We start from the raw sequence: 15,482 nt of genomic DNA, 5'->3' as shown, positions 1-15,482 counted from the left end.
TATATATATTGGGTTGATGGTTGGACTCGATGATCTTGGAGGTCTCTTCCAACCTTTAATGATTCTATGATTCTATGATTCTATATATATATATACACACACACGCACTATCAGCATGTAGAAAACTTCTGTCTTGAACTTTAGCTTCTCAAACTCTGACAGCTTCCCCAAAACACATTTGCTGTCTTCTGTTAGCACTAATTGTTCCTGGTCTCTGAAATGCCAGGGAAAGTGGGAAGATTTTAAAGCAGAACTAACATGGTTCTGAGAGTTACCGTCTTCCTTTCAGTCTTAGGTCTTCTCTTGGAAGTTCATCTAAATGAATAGCTGATCTCTTTTTCTTTAATTTTTCCTTTTATTACTTTATTTTAAATCAAAAGAGGAGCAAGAGCTTAAGAGATGGAGCTAGTTCCGGTTGTCATAGCATCTTATGAACAGATAAAATAAAATTTCCGAAAGTAAACTAAACATAATGACCCTTGCTCCATTACAAGACTGAGATTTCTGGTTTTGTTTTGAGTATTTTTGGATGCTGAAGTTGAATGAGAGAAGGTTCACCACTGTGACTTCATGATATGTTTGTTACTTTGCCTGCCGAGAAGACCATTGAGGCTGTGCAACAGTAGAGCAGCCTCGGAGGAAGTACCTGAAGGGCAGACAGTCATTTTCTCACTCAGATTTTATCTTGGCTGTTCAGAGCAAACTTGCAACTGAAAACTGCCTCCACAAAATTTGTGAGTCTTTGAAGGAGTTGCTGTATCAGTGTTACCAAACAGATGCTGGCGTTTGTAGCAGTGGTAGCGCTCCAAGTGTGCTAGTGAGAGAAAATAGTGAGTGTGAATCACTTTCAAAACCTTAGTTAGGACTAATTTGTGACCTTAGCCCAACACTGTTGTTTCTCACGTTGGTTTGTGTTAATAGAAATGCAAGTATTTTGGACGAAAACCCCAATACTCTGTCACTTCTGTGATTGTAGAAAAACAAGGTATTGCAAGTGTGTTTGACCATGAACTGGTTCGGTCCATTTCTGGTGTTTGACTGAAGAAGACATTTACTGTTTAGAGGTGATACCTAAATACAGTGATGTGCAGTAATTCTTCAGCCGTTACTAACAGCACCAAGCATGTCTTCCAGCTTTTACCCATAGCTGCCATATCTTGAATAGACCCTTCCTACTAGAAAAATTCCTAGTTTTAAAACATCATCCGAGGCACAATGATCTCAGCTTGGCTTGTTGGGTGATAGGTGTTTGTTATCTCCATCTCTCTCATATTTTTAATTAAATTGTTCTCAAATAATTGGTAATGGCTGATGTGAGCGGTCTGATCAAGTGGAGCATCTGGAAGCAAGTCATCTTTTTGTCAGAATGTTTTTCTTACAAAACTCAAAATTGTGACGTCTGATCTGTTGCAAGCTCATAAATAATAACATTAACTCTGAACTGGAAGAGTAGGTGGAAGCGTCCCGTATCTGTTAGCCTTGGCAGGCAGTAAGCAGGCGTGCAGTTTAAAGCAGTGTGAAGAAGGCACAGGGACACCAAAAGCAAACATGAATCTCTTTGGAGGAGTGCCAGAATCTACTTTCAAAGAGAGCTTGTCAGTATAAAACTGAGTCTGTTTTGTTTTTTTTTTTAAGTAAGTTAGAGCTACTTTCTAGTACTCCTGAGTACCTGTTTTGACACATTAAAATGATATTCTTCCATTTTGTTTTTCTAAATTATTCCCCCTCCTTCTTGAAAACTTGTCCAAGTAAAGTACAAAGCAAGAGGCTGTAGAAGAAAGTGAACTTTAAAGAATCTTTCAGCAGAAAAATTCAAGCATTAATTATAACAGTTACAGCTTAATGAAACTTATTTCTGACTGCTTTTATTTCCCTTGCAAGATTTTAGGACTCTTGGGGATGCAAGAGGGGCGAATAGTTGTAAAATACTTTTGAGGGCCACTCTCCACCTCTTTCTTTTGACTCTGGCAACAATGTAAAATCTCACTTCTCAAGTGAGCTCAATCAATTTATCATGTGTTTAAACAAGCACCTGAAGCCAGGTAATCAGCAGGGGCATGCTGTGTTGTTTTGGGAGGAAAGGGGTCTCTCTCATTTAAGGGTGACTATTTTTTTTTATTTTCAGCTGTATCGTGAGTTCTGCTGCGGTTGGATGTCCAGCTGTGGCAGTGTTTAAGGCTGGTTTAACGGTTGGACTTGATGATCTTAAAGGTCTTTTCCAACCTAAATGATTCTATGATTCTATGAACAGCCACTCGTTTCTGCAGGTCCCTGTCTGCTCTGCTGGTGAAGCTGCTTGCTTAGTTGCATGGCAGTTTGGTTTGGGGAACACGCTTTTGGCTGAAAATAACCAGAGTTTTTGCCGAGTTATTTTGCAGGCAGATCCGTTTTACCGCTCTGATTCAGGTTTCAGCCACACGGATAGTTGTGCCAGCACAAAGAGGTTGGCTGTGCTCTGGGCAGGCCAGTGCAGATAGTGCCTGTTCAAGCTGACACTCTCACAGGTGATGGAGAGTGTGTTAGGAAGGAAGCAGGGTTGTGATGAGACCATCTTAATTGCTTCATCCTGGCAGCACTTTGAGCAGGGGAGGGAACCCAAGCATGTTTCTTGCAAGCTGCATGAGGTGAAAGACTTCATCCTTACATGTTCACATGCAGGGCAGATTTGTATGTTTGTCTTTTGTTTAAAGATTTTTAGGTTTTCTAACTCTCTGTGGAGAGCTGTGTCAATTTTGTAGAGGTATCAACAGGGAGTCTGGTGATGTTATGCATGGAGTTTCAGCATATATCTCTGGCTCTTAACGACTCCTGGATCTTTCACTGTTAAGGATAAAGCCTTCTAGGGTGGGTCTTGCACCACAAATTATGTTTTAAAATTGGCTGTTGGTAACTCAACATTACTTCAAGAGCATCATCTTGCTCACCAACAATTTGGCACTTGGATTATTTTTCACAGAACAGGATTTTCTATGTTTTTGTAAAGGAAATACATGACCATTGGAGATGTCCTCTAATTTTAGCATGGCCCGAAACCAGTCTGTGCCCTCTTGTCACGAGCCGGGGAAGCTTCTCAGTGACTGAGTGTGGCAGTGATATGTACTGAAAGATGTGCTCAAATTCTCCAAATGATTTATATCCTCAGGGGTATGAGGAAGCTGTGTTTGCCAAGATAATTGTAGAACATGCTCCTTCTTTAAGTCTTCCAAGAGGATTGTTTTGGGCTGCAACAGGAATACCCACCCCATGCCAGTAATAAGGTCTGTGCCTGTTGCTTTTCAAAAACTTTGCTTTTTAAGAATTCTGACTGGTTTAATCATTCTAGTTAGTTCTGCCTGCTGTTTGTAAGCAATTAGCAGATCACCAGTATCTAAAAAAACTTGCTTATATAAGTCTGAAGATATAGTGCAAAGCCAAATTTCAATGTCTATTCCTAAAATGTTTGCCAAAGCTTTCTTTAGGCCATCCAAGTAGTGGCAAATTTATTTATTTATGGCTGTCTGGAGTTTCCCAGCAGATGGGGCTCTTTCCTGCGATGCGGCTGGGCAAGCACCCGGCTGTGTGTCATTTTCTGTATGCAGAATGCATACAGAAATGCAGTGCTGCATATCACTTTCTGTATGAAGTTTTTGCACTTCAGATCCATTCAGTAGGCAGGGTAATCTTAACTTGCCTGCATGTGTGACTTGTCCAGGACCCAAAGCTAGGCTGAACATTGGAGTGTTTGGAGGAATCTCCTCTTTTGAGAAATCTCACCAACTTCCCGTGCAGTGCAGGAATTCCTCCTTATGGGGAAGTATGGCTCTTAAATTTGTTTTTCCTTGGTGGTGTTTTCTGAAATGTTCTTGTCACTGGAATCCTGTAGAAATCCTGCCAATCCTGGCACTCCCTTTTCCCACTGTACTTAATTTGCAAAATGGAAAAGAGTTTTCCAGTGTTTCTGGAGCTGATTAGGAAGGCTTATTTTCTCATCATATAGGGCAGCTTGCATGTTTCTGATGTGTATTCTTGCTTTCCTTCATTTTCAGCTTTCTCTCTTCCTGAATTTCCTGTGGCCTCACTGACATGTCTTCTAGGACATGATTCCGAGCTATTTGCTGTGTGCGTGTTCCTATAAATCACCTCTGTCTAGATGGTAGTTTGTACTACCAAGATCTTTGAATTGCCTGCATGTGTGCTGTGGCTCTCTTGTCTAGGAGGGAGTGCTGTCAACAGCTAAGAAATATTCCTAAAGCTGGGCCTCTGCTCTCATCTCCATCCACATTTCCTGTGAACAAACTGGTAGAAGACTAGTTTGCAAAGCAATAGCCTGCCCTGCGTTACAGCAGAGTGCGGCTACCCCGCAGCCGAGCCCTGGGACTCCCCGCAACCCCCACCGCTTTTGTGCCGGTGCGAGGAGGGATGGATGAATGGTTGGCGCCTCGCCCAGGTGTATTTGGAGCAGTTGCTGGCAGGTTTCTGAAAGCAGTTACCCTATGCGTAGAAAATTCCTTTTCAACATCTTCAGCCCATTTTATCTTCTTTGTTACAACACTGCTTACAGACGTTAATCTGGCCCTGTGTAATCATCTTTACGGGCTAGGCATATATAATTCCTACATGTCTTGTGTGCATGAGATTATATGTAAATCTAGGGCTCCCTTTTATGTGCATTTAATTTTCTCTGTGTGTCAGTGTGGAGATTCTCGACCCTTTGTTCGTTCCTTCCCTCTTTTAATACAGGCTGTAAATTGTGGTGTGAGTTCAAAGCTAAGGTTTTAAACTATGACCTCCGGTGCCATCTTGAGACTTTTCCAGAGATGTGGCTTTCAGGAAGGGCTGCACGTTCCCCACCCAGCCAGGAAAGTGAGGCCCTGTAGATCGGCTTCCAGTACTGGGCATGGGGCACCACCAGTCACTGCCTAACATTCTGCTTCTGTTTCAGTCTTTTGGTTGCTTCTGATAAAAATACTTAATCCGTAAAACAAACAGTTGCTACACTGGAATTGGAGCATGGTGGGGTAAGGGGCAGTTCCTGGGCTGTTGCCTTTGTAAACAGGGGTTGTCCTTCATTAGCTGTGAGTTCTTTTGCCAAAAGCCAGCATTGCTTCTGCATGTCCTATGTTAGATAAGAACAAAGCAGTAAGTCTCGCCTTTGGGTTGGTCATTATTTTATTGGAAAAGTAGCTCTGTAAGTGAGGGAAGGCTTGGGTTTTAAGCCTGAAATGCTCATGCTGTGTACCTGTAGCCCTGCTGTTTTATTGGCACACCTGCAAGGCTTGGTACCTCTTCATTTTAAAACTGAACTCATCCTGGAGAGACATTTCTTGCATTAAGGAATGAAGGAGAATTTCAGCGCATTTTTTGGCTTATCTAATAATCTGTTCCTATTTCTTTGCTGTAGATTGCTTGCACAACTCTAGATGTGGATCTGGTATGCATAAATGTGACAGAAAAGCTGCCATTCTACTTCCGAAGGCCCCCTGTGAATATGGTAAATTTACATGTAAATTGTTTTCTTGCTGTTAAATTCTGTATTTAATGTCAGTCTGAGTTGAATTCCCTACCATTTCCTTCCCACCATTCCCATCCAAGTGGTTCTTTTATTTTCTTGCATAATGTATAGTGTTGTTTCAGATGTCCTTCGCTTCAAGGCCTCCACCGCAGCATTTAATTCGTAGTGATGTATGTTCTTTCTCTTTCTCCTTCCTGTCCACCACTTAAGAAGGCCGAAGTGGTGTTCCTAAGGAGTGGAAACAGAGCCTTAAGGCCACTGCTATGCGAAGGAGTGAGATGTGGTGTGATTGCTGACTAAGCTGCCTCCCAAGCCAGAAGTGGTACAGCTGTGTCAGAATAGATAAACAACCCTGTGATTTAAAAGACAGGAAAATGTGAATGACAGTGTTAATTTGGGCGAAGGATGTCATGCCAGTTATTTGGAGGACAACTGTATTGAATCCGTGCTTAGACAAAGGAATGTCTTGGCAAATGAACCAAATGTGGAATTGCTAAATATCTGCTGTGGGACAAGAGATGGCTATCAGCATGGATCAAGTATTTTGTTAATACAATTCTGCCTGCTGTTGATGGCTTGCCAGAAAGCTTAATCTGAACATGCTCTTAGATGAACTAGTTTTCTCCTGTGAGTATATGTCAAGGTTCATTCCACATGGGCGTTCTTGGCTGGTATAGTCCTTACTGCTTAAAAATTTAAATTTGGAATTGGCTAGAAATCCTAATTCCTCTTCTGCAGAAAGTTTGACCTAGAATAAAAAAAAAATTAACTAGAACTAATCCTGAAACAGAACAAAAGTAATACTTTGGAATTTACTACAGACTGGGAATTTCAACATTCCATTTGGAATAACAATTTTGTATAAAACGTTGTTTGAAAGTACCCTCGCTGCCTAAAACTCCAGCAGCTGACCCAGGTGAGGAGCTGGGTGGCTCTTAGAGCCCTGTGTTTGGAGACATTTTCCTTACAAGCTATTTCTCAGCTTCCATTCCCAGCTTCGAGGCAGTCTGTCAGTCAGACTGGTTTTGTGCATCCTCAGGCAGCCAGTTTTGGTTGTTGTGATGCCAGACAGACAGATTGGCAGGCAGCTGAAGTGGTGGGGATGAGGTTAAAAATCTGCTTGGCTGGAAATTGGTATATTGCCATCACCTATTTTGGTTTTGATAAATTCAGGCTTTTCTTCTTGTTTGCAGATGTCAGACGAGCTCTGTGTAAAACATTTCATGTGTACATAGCTTCTGTTGTGCTCGCATTCAGAGGTCGTGCATGGATGGGAGCTGGATTAATTCCATCTGTACTCAGTTACTGGACTCTCTTACAGTATTAATACTGCAGCATTTTTAAAAATAGTATTAGTATAAAACAGAGGGTAACATTTCAGGCAAATGTCATATAGGCCAGGGAACTAGGAACTCCTAGCTTTGAGTTGTGTCTTTATCACTAACTCACTGTGTCCTATAGCAAGTTGCTTAACTTTTCTCTGTGTGTTTGCAAAAACAAGAATACTAGGCTTTTGGTGAGGTACTCTGAGAGTTAGCGAGGGATTTTAAAGCAGCTGAAAATATATTGAGTATTACTATTTGGAACCTCTCCTGTGACTCACTGTTATTTAACATTGTCACAAATACCAGAGTATGCTGTGAGACGGGAGAGAAGGGACCTCATTGCTGCTTTTATGGAAGGACAAATTCCTCATCTGCAAGATGTGGGTACTGTGGGAAGCAGCGGTCTTCCTTACAACGGGCTGTGGGGCTAGAGGAGGAGGATCCTCAAAACTTCAAGACTTGTGTGTGACCAGCAGTGGTTACCTGTCTCCTCAACTCTGTGATAGAGGAAAGCCAATTGCAGCTAATAAGTGGCTGGTTTTTCTTTGTTTGTTAAACCTCATTTATCTGTCATCCCAAGATTCAAGTACACATACCTGCTGTACAGTGAAACGTTCCCCCCCCGCCCCCTCCCCAGTGCTATGCTGTGCTCTTGCTGGAACATTTCTGCCTTAATTTTTTCATATATAACACAGTTAAACTGAGAATAACCTGCATCAATAATAGACAGCAGTTGTTAGATTGTTATGCTTCTCTCCTTTTGATTTTTGATCACTCTCTTTCATGTGAAGGCAATAGATCGAGGCATTTACTTTGAACTTCTTTACACGCCTGCCATCAAAGACTCCACAATGAGAAGATACACAATTTCAAATGCGATCAGTCTGATGCAGATCTGCAAAGGAAAGGTAAGCTCTCAAAGTGAAAGCAAGCTAATTAATTCAGTTCAAATTCTTCTGGAGTTGTACAGACTGAGCCATTTTAAATTAGTTTGATGCTGGGGTTTCTGAAGCTGTGACTGAATCTTTGCCTACTAATACAAGGACACAATTATTCTAGCTCCAGATACTTCCAGCCATGCACCACTGCATGCTTTCTTCTTAAGTTGTCAAACAGTTAGGTTGTTCTGAAAAAATAATCTATCTGTTATTATTGTATGCAATACCCAAAACAAAAGGAAAATAAAAAGTGCCAGAGATCTAAGGTTTGCACTAGAACTGAAATCTATGCATCTCTCCAAAATCCCCCATTTCGTATTTCTGATTGACCAAAAGCTCTTTTTTGATAGTATACCTTGAATATGGGAGTAGAAAATAATAAGAAAAAAGTAGAAATCTTGTTTAAACGGTTAGTAAATTCCCAGTGTACAAAACAGACCCACCAGCTAGCTGGCTATCAGCCAGGGCTTTGCTGCACTCAGATCAACTGCATTCTTCCCTGCTGCTGAAACCCAAGGAAGAAGTAACACTTGCAGCTGAGATGGCTGTAATCCATTGCTTTCATACCTTACCTCCTCCCAGGCGACCAGGCTAGGCTGCCTGTCATGCTGGGTCCTCTCAGGCCATGTTTTTTTTTTTTAACAGGGAAGCATATAATAATACACATCCAAGTTAAAAGAGATTGTAGCTCCCACCACCTTTATTGGAAACAGCCTTTGCTGCAATTAGCTAGTCCAGAGAAACCAAAATTGGCATTACCCTGCAGATCTAGTCTGAAGTGGGATATACAGCTTGGAAGGCCAATTAAAAGCAGATCTGTCGTTACCTCAGTTCCCCTCAGGCATGGCAGCCTATTTTATAGGAGAGCAGAGTGGGTCAAACAGATGAATTCCCTTAGTGCTACAGAAGAAAGTGAGTATTTGCATGGCCTTTCCTGAGAAGCCCAGCTCTGGGAGTTAATTGCACAAAATACTGACTTGGAGATGAGGTACGTACGCACAAACCCCCTTTCCTTTGGGATTCCTTTTTGCCAGTGCTCCTTTTCCCTCTGTGCAGTTAAAGATGTGCTTCTCATGCAGTTGTTGATTTGGAGAACATCAGTTGAGTTGACATCACAAACAGAGCAAGTGAGATGTTCAGGCGCTGGGTCTGTGCACAGTGCCCTTTCTTTCAGTCAGGCTAGTGCATCATCTGTGCCTGGAAGCTAAATCAGCGGGAGCTGGGCACAACGAACTGCTGTTAGGCACTGGAAGAGCTGGGAGAGGAATGCTAGCTTGTCTTTTTTTTTTTTTCCCCTGTATTTTTTGCCTCCAGGCTCAGTACCTGGTGGGCCAGCAGAGATGGTTATTAGCCCTCACTGGCAGTGAGGGCTGTCTCCATAACGGTTATGTAAAGGCCTTTTTTTAACAATACATGGGATGGCTGGTCCATAGGCTGCTTGCCTTGGCACCTGGCACGCAGCTCTGGCCTTCTGTAACCTATAGTTGCTGAACTGGTAGCAGCTTTTGGATCCTTTTGTTCCTCTTGTGTTGTAGTAGGGCAGGGAAACTTCCAGAAATTTACTCGTATCTTCAGAGCTGGTGTTGAGCGGAGTCCTTAAAACATGTTAAAATGTGCAGGGAATGAGGGAGGGACTCACCTGCCTTGCCAGACAGAAGGTGTGCATAGCCACAGTCCCTCACCTCCTGTGTTTTGGTAACTGAGTGTGGGTACTGTGCCTGGAGCAGTATACTGAACAACTGCTGTCTCCTTTACCTGGGGAGATAACGTTTTGCCTTTGAGTTCTTCCCTTTAGCCCTTCCCTTGGATTTGCCTTTGCCTGCCTCTCCTTCACTCGCTAGCAGTGCTTTTCTTGTCTGCTTTTGTCTCCTTCTCCTGTCTTACCCATCCCCTAACTGGAAGCCAGTTGCTTTTGAACCAGGCGGAGTGCATCTCCAGTGCACAGCAGTGAACCACAATCCCATGCTGGTTCAAGATGGCTTGTGCAGCTGCTCTGGAAGCTTCTCTGAGCCTGGGAGACAACCAACCTGTTGGTTGCTACAGCTCAGAGCAGAAGACTTGAATTTCCCCAGCAAACTCTGGCCATCAGCACCACTGAAGCTCAAAAGCACCCTTGAGATCCATAGTGCAGTCATTGTAAAGGTGAACTATGCAGTAAGAAATGTCCTAGGCTCCATCATGATGTGTGCTGTTAAGTCACTCTGATGTTTGTATTGCTTCCACTTCTGGCTTTCCTTACGCTAAGGCAGAGTTGTCTGTTCCATCCTTTCCTCCTCAGCACACGAGGAAACCTTGGGCACAGTGTGAACATGCGGTCATTTCCATGCAAATAGTTCTTCATGGGTTGAGTTCCAGCTGCGCACAGAGCATTTTCTTCCGATGTCTGCCCTGCTCTTTGTGCTGGGGAGGTGGCAGGACAAAGCAAGCAGTGCAGGGAAGGGATCAAAAGCCCCACCTTGTAACTGGAGGTGGTGTGATGTGTTGGTGGTACTGACGTCAGAGAGGGAAAGTCTTCCGCTGCCTCAGTACAATTCTTATTCCCACCCACTCAAGCAGGAATTCCCAAAGCCTTTTATTCATTATAATAAAAGGTGCAAGGAATTTTTTGCTGCTGCTGCGGTTTCCACCTGTGCAAAACAATCTTCCCCTGGGTGAGCATCCTTGGAGGCTTAACATCAGAAGAGCGCTGGCAGCTGAGCTGTGGTATCTGCCAGCCCCCAAGCAGTCACGTACCTGTTCTGTAGAAACCCTTTGGAGGAGAAGGGAGAAGGATATCTCTCTGCCTGGTGATTTTCATGGGGGTGCCAGCGTTGAGGGAAGTGAGTGTATGGCATGAATTGGCAGCCACTGCTTAGCTGCAGACAGGTTTCCCCAACCAGTGTGAGTTTGCTTAAGGCCGGTGTGAATGCTGAGGTTAGGGTTGAGTTGTACCACAACAGTAGGCTGAAAATTTGGGAGCACCAGACTGTGTAAAAGCACTATCTGTAAACTGCTTCTGGGGGATCCTGGACTCTTAAGTCCATTTCTGTTACAGCTCAGGCCGAGTTGTCGTTTTTGTGGGGCCTCTTTCAGCTAGTGTAAATAAAGAGGGCACTCCTTAACACAGTGTGTGCAACTCTGCATTTCTTCTTTACCCTGAAGGTCTCTTTAAAGTCCACTATGAGAGATACAGGCTGATAGGTGCTTGCTTAATGCCATCACTCTGACATTTATACTGCTTAGCCTATCCCTCTAAAAGGTGCGGCACTTAGCTCGCATCTGTCTGTGAGAGGTTTGTAACTGCAAAGGAGGGCTTGCTCCTGTGCCCCTGTCTCTGTAGGGGTCAGGGAGATAACCTGGGTTTATTTATGTCCCAAATTAATATCCATACTCTGCTGGAGTTCACTTCATCTGAGGGCATCAGATACTTGGATGGTTAATTGGGCTCTGAGCCTGAACTTAGCTAATGCTCATAAAGTCTTTACTGCTTGCTGATTTTTTTTTTTCTTTTCTTGATGCTGTCTGACAGATGAACGTTTGTTCTCTTTTGTTTTCCAGAACATTGTTATATCTAGTGCAGCTGAAAGGGTAAGTCCCAGATTTTTGTTGAAGTCGGAACAATTTGAGGATTTATCTGTGGCTGAAAATAACAGCTTTAATTATGTATTAAACATATAAAAATTGTGATTTTTATTATGATATTTAAAAATCGTAATTTTTAAATATGATTGCCATCTTGTGGGTTTTTTTAATCAATCTGTTTTACCAAAGAATTGTATTGTGAGGTTTGGAGGGGTTTTTTTGTTTGGTTGGGTGTGGGCTTTTTTGCTGCTGTGGTATGTTCCATGACAGTTTTCTCCCAGATGGGGACTCTGTTTTCCAAAATAATAGTATTTGCTTGATTTCCTAGTGCATTTTCAGCAGCTTGCTATTATGTAGCATTTAATCCTGCCTTCCTGATAGCCCTGTCCTGCCTGCTTACACTCTGTCAGCCTGCGAGATGTCTAATCTTTGTTTTGTTTTAGCCTCTAGAACTACGAGGTCCTTACGACGTGGCTAATCTGTATCCTTTTTCTAAGTCAAAGACAGCAGTTAATAGTAACATGTGAAAGTTCAAAGTGGTTTTGAAATAACTCCATCCTTTACGCTCCTTGAACTTTACACATTGGTGCTTGTTGGTGACCAGTTCAATGAATCAGAGCTCTGAGTGGGTGTGAAAGGAGCAACAGATTTTGGTCATGGGGTAGCACAAGCAGTCACTGTAAATAGTAATGTCTGTGTTCAGCTACAGGTATGTTTTTGTTGTGATATGCATTGATACTGTGTGGGTGTAAGTGGAGAAATGAATAAAACCCATAAAAATCTATGAACGCTGTGAACCAAACCAGAAATTATTACTTATGATCTCCAAGGTGCCACATCTTTGATAGAAGAAGCTATAAAATCATATTTATATTAAGAAAGAAAAAGTTCCTATCTGAGTGCTGGTTACTTCTGTTCTGAATTTTCCAGTTTTTAGTTATATATGTGCTGTTAAATAAGTGTTTGTGTTCTAGAAACCAAGGAAAGTGTCTCTTCTTCCCTTCTTTTAGGAATTCAGATGCATTTTTACTACTCCCCCCTCCCCGCCCCCAAGCACATATCCCTTGAAGGGGAGGAGCGTGCTCTGAGTCATGAGAACCATGTGGGAGGGTGTGTGGCCTGGAACGATTTTATGTGCAACGTTTCCTTCCCTCTTAAAAAGAGCAGTCAGGCTCAACCCAAATTAACATATCTAATCTGGTGTCATCCCTGCTCAAGGTGGCTGGGAACTCTTCAGCATAATGCTTTTGTATCAGACAATGCCCTTTCCCAAAAACTGAAATTTTCCATGGGGTCATTTTTTTACTTGATTATGCATGTAAAAATGTTCCTCTGTTGATAGACTTTTATTTTCAAAAGTACAGCTTCTTGTCTGGAAAAAAGCAGTATTGCCAGGAGCTTTCCAGGAGGGCCGGTGGGGAACTGCAGCCAGGAGAATTGGGTACCTCAGTTCCCTGCCTCTGGGTAACCTTATGCAAAACATCACTTTGAGTTACAGCTCTGCTAATTCCCAGTTATTTGTAGAGTAAACAAACCTATCATGCAGACAGACTTCCCTATGCTGTTTTTTCCTTTCTGTGCATTTTGATCCTGAACAAAGGTGACAGAGGTTTGCTGTTTGGCCTGTCAGAAAGTGAAGCCAAGGCAGCCGTGTCTACCAACTGCAGAGCGACCGTGCTTCATGGAGGTAAGTGAAAAGCGCATGCAAACTCATCTAACACTTGCATTTGTTCAACTAAGTTCACGTTAATGCATATTTTCCAAAAGGTCTGAGACATTATAGAGTAAGTCAGCTCGGGTTTTTAGCTCCATTGTCCAATGCATGAAGAGGAGCTTGTGTGGCAAGGGTGGTTTATTTTCCCTTGTTGCCATGTTAGCAAATCAGTGGCTGAATTGATGGTGCTGTCTGTACTGGAGTACTCGCTTAACCACATTAACGAGTCGTAAACTGTTTAGCCAAAACACAGATGTGCCTGTTGTGCTTCGTAGTGAAACTGTCCCTTGTTTCAGAACGGGTTGAATGCTGATCTCGGTGACACCAGCAGAAACTACATCATTGACTTGAAGAAAATCGGGATGCATGTGTTTTTGCGTTTCCTGTCTTGCAGCATGAGTGCAGAAGCAACCTTTGCCATGTCCCTTTCTGATGCTTCATTACGTGGTCTAGTTCTGACTCGCTGTTCATTGTGGACTGTTTCAAACTTGATGCAAAATCAAATACCCTGAGTGCTTGCTGCTTAGAAAAAAATGTTTCATATAGTGTACGATGGCTTGAAGTGTTTTGGTGAAACAAAACTTGCTTCCTTATGCTCTCAGCACAGGCAGCTCACAGCAGCTCTCTTCTACTTGCCCATTTTTAATATTAAGAAAGTGGAAATTTAGCTTGTGGCCCCCTGCACTGGATATCAAAAGGTTTCCCATGGTATTTTGTGTCCTGGTGTCAGTGCAGCAAAGAGATGCCACAGTTCGTGTTCCAGCAATCAGTTTAGAACCTTGCGTTCCACTGTAGCATCAATTTCTCCATCTCTACCCTCCCTTTCACGTGCTTATTTATTGGTTCTTAGTGTTTCTTGATTTTTTTTGTTGTTGTTGTTTATTCTGATGGCAGTTTAACTTTGTGACTGAGTAGTTGCATCTAGCTCTTAATTTCTGCCTCTGTCAAAGTTTGTTGGGTAGGTATGATTTCTAGTCACCTTCCCAACAACTTGAGTTGTTCCAAGTTTCAAACACGCAGTAGGATTTGGTTTGTACCTCTTGTTTCAGTAAAGATGGGGCTTGGACCTGCTGTAATTCACAGCAGGTAGCTTTGATCTCTTGGAGAGGGCATTTCTGTGAACAGGGTCCTCCTCCAGCCTGCTACTCATCTACATGAAGACAGTGTGTTGGAAGAATTTTTGTCAAGTTTATGTGGGATTTCTCAAGACCATCATCTATCTTATCTGTGAAATTAAATAGCAGATGTCATTTCCCTGTCCCCCAAAGAATGCTGGCCCAGAATAAGTCAGTATATTTTGGCAAGGTTCTTGCAGAGCCTCTTTGCTAACACAGTATTTGTAGAGAATCTCTTCTACCTCAAATTTTGTAGAGACCAGTAGTTCTGAAATTGGATTGGGCTCACTAGGTTGCTTGGCAGACATATGAGGAGTTTGATAACACCACACGGTAGTACTTTGTGGTAATGCTGAGGGTTCTGTAAATAAAATATTCTTGAATACCATAAAGCCACTTACTTGGTATGTATAGGGGAGCCTCTGCCAATATAGCTGTGCCAGCATAGTCTGTTTAAGAATCCCGGGGTATGTGAATACATTTTTTATATATTTATTTAAGAACAGTATGTTTTGCTCAGAAATGCTTTTGACAATGCTTCAAGAACGTGTGCTTCTGTGACTGTTGAACTGATTAAGCCTGGTTTCCTATGGTTTTGTGTGTCTGCAGCCCCTCAACCCCTGCAGAAACCCAGTTTTCCCTTATGTTTGCTGTAATTCTACACCCACCATAGGATTTCCCCCTTTAGTTTCCACTCCATAAGGCAGCGTATCCCCAGCTCCTGCCCATGGAGGTTGCTTACCTGCTGTGTGTGCTGACTGGCTGGCAAACATGCTGAACTGAGTTTTGGGGCATGAACACCTGCAATGAGTATGCGTTAAATGCATTAGTGTCATTTTATTTGAGGTACTACAACTTCTGCTTGTATGTTCCAGAAACTCGGAAGAGTGCCTGTGGGGTAGTGTACACAGTGAAGAAGCCTCGCAAGGTTGAGGAGGAAGAAACAACACTGCCAGCCTGCAAAAAAGCTAAGACTGAAGCTTGAGGACTGAACCAATTGTCAACAGGAGCCTCCATCCCATCTTTACTAAAGTGTTGAATCTTCCCCCATGCTCCAGCCAGCCCAGTTCCTCCCTTACTGCTTTATTTAGCCTGGAGAAGAATTATTCTTCTGGTGTTCAAGTGAGGAAAGCTGTGGGAATGAGTCTGCTGAATGGCAGTTCACCACATCTGAAAGATCATGCTGGGCTTCTGGCCAAGGTCAGGAGACCATCTCTACACTCTGTCTTAGGTCTTCTGGAGTTAGTGCAAACTCACACAACGTTTCTAACATACAGAAATTTTCAGTTGTACAAGTGCATTCCTTTTTAATAAAAAATGTTACTAAGAATGCAAAGT

General features: G+C 42.7%; 1 protein-coding gene across 1 annotated transcript in view; it reads left to right on the top strand.

Annotated features, from left to right (window-relative positions):
• RPP30 (ribonuclease P/MRP 30kDa subunit) overlaps positions 1-15,482 on the top strand; it is a 22,202-nt gene extending 6,720 nt beyond the window's left edge. Inside the window, exons 7-12 of the mRNA XM_009320503.1 lie at positions 5,381-5,470; positions 7,608-7,724; positions 11,292-11,321; positions 11,759-11,796; positions 12,923-13,002; positions 15,020-15,482. Of these exons, the coding sequence (XP_009318778.1) occupies positions 5,381-5,470; positions 7,608-7,724; positions 11,292-11,321; positions 11,759-11,796; positions 12,923-13,002; positions 15,020-15,129 (465 nt within the window). The 3' untranslated portion in view covers positions 15,130-15,482. The remainder of the gene's footprint in view (positions 1-5,380; positions 5,471-7,607; positions 7,725-11,291; positions 11,322-11,758; positions 11,797-12,922; positions 13,003-15,019) is intronic.

Source organism: Pygoscelis adeliae, unplaced genomic scaffold (genome assembly GCF_000699105.1).
Source record: "Pygoscelis adeliae isolate BGI_AS28 unplaced genomic scaffold, ASM69910v1 Scaffold190, whole genome shotgun sequence".
Taxonomy (NCBI): domain Eukaryota; kingdom Metazoa; phylum Chordata; class Aves; order Sphenisciformes; family Spheniscidae; genus Pygoscelis; species Pygoscelis adeliae.
This window is presented reverse-complemented; position numbering and strand designations above follow the sequence as displayed.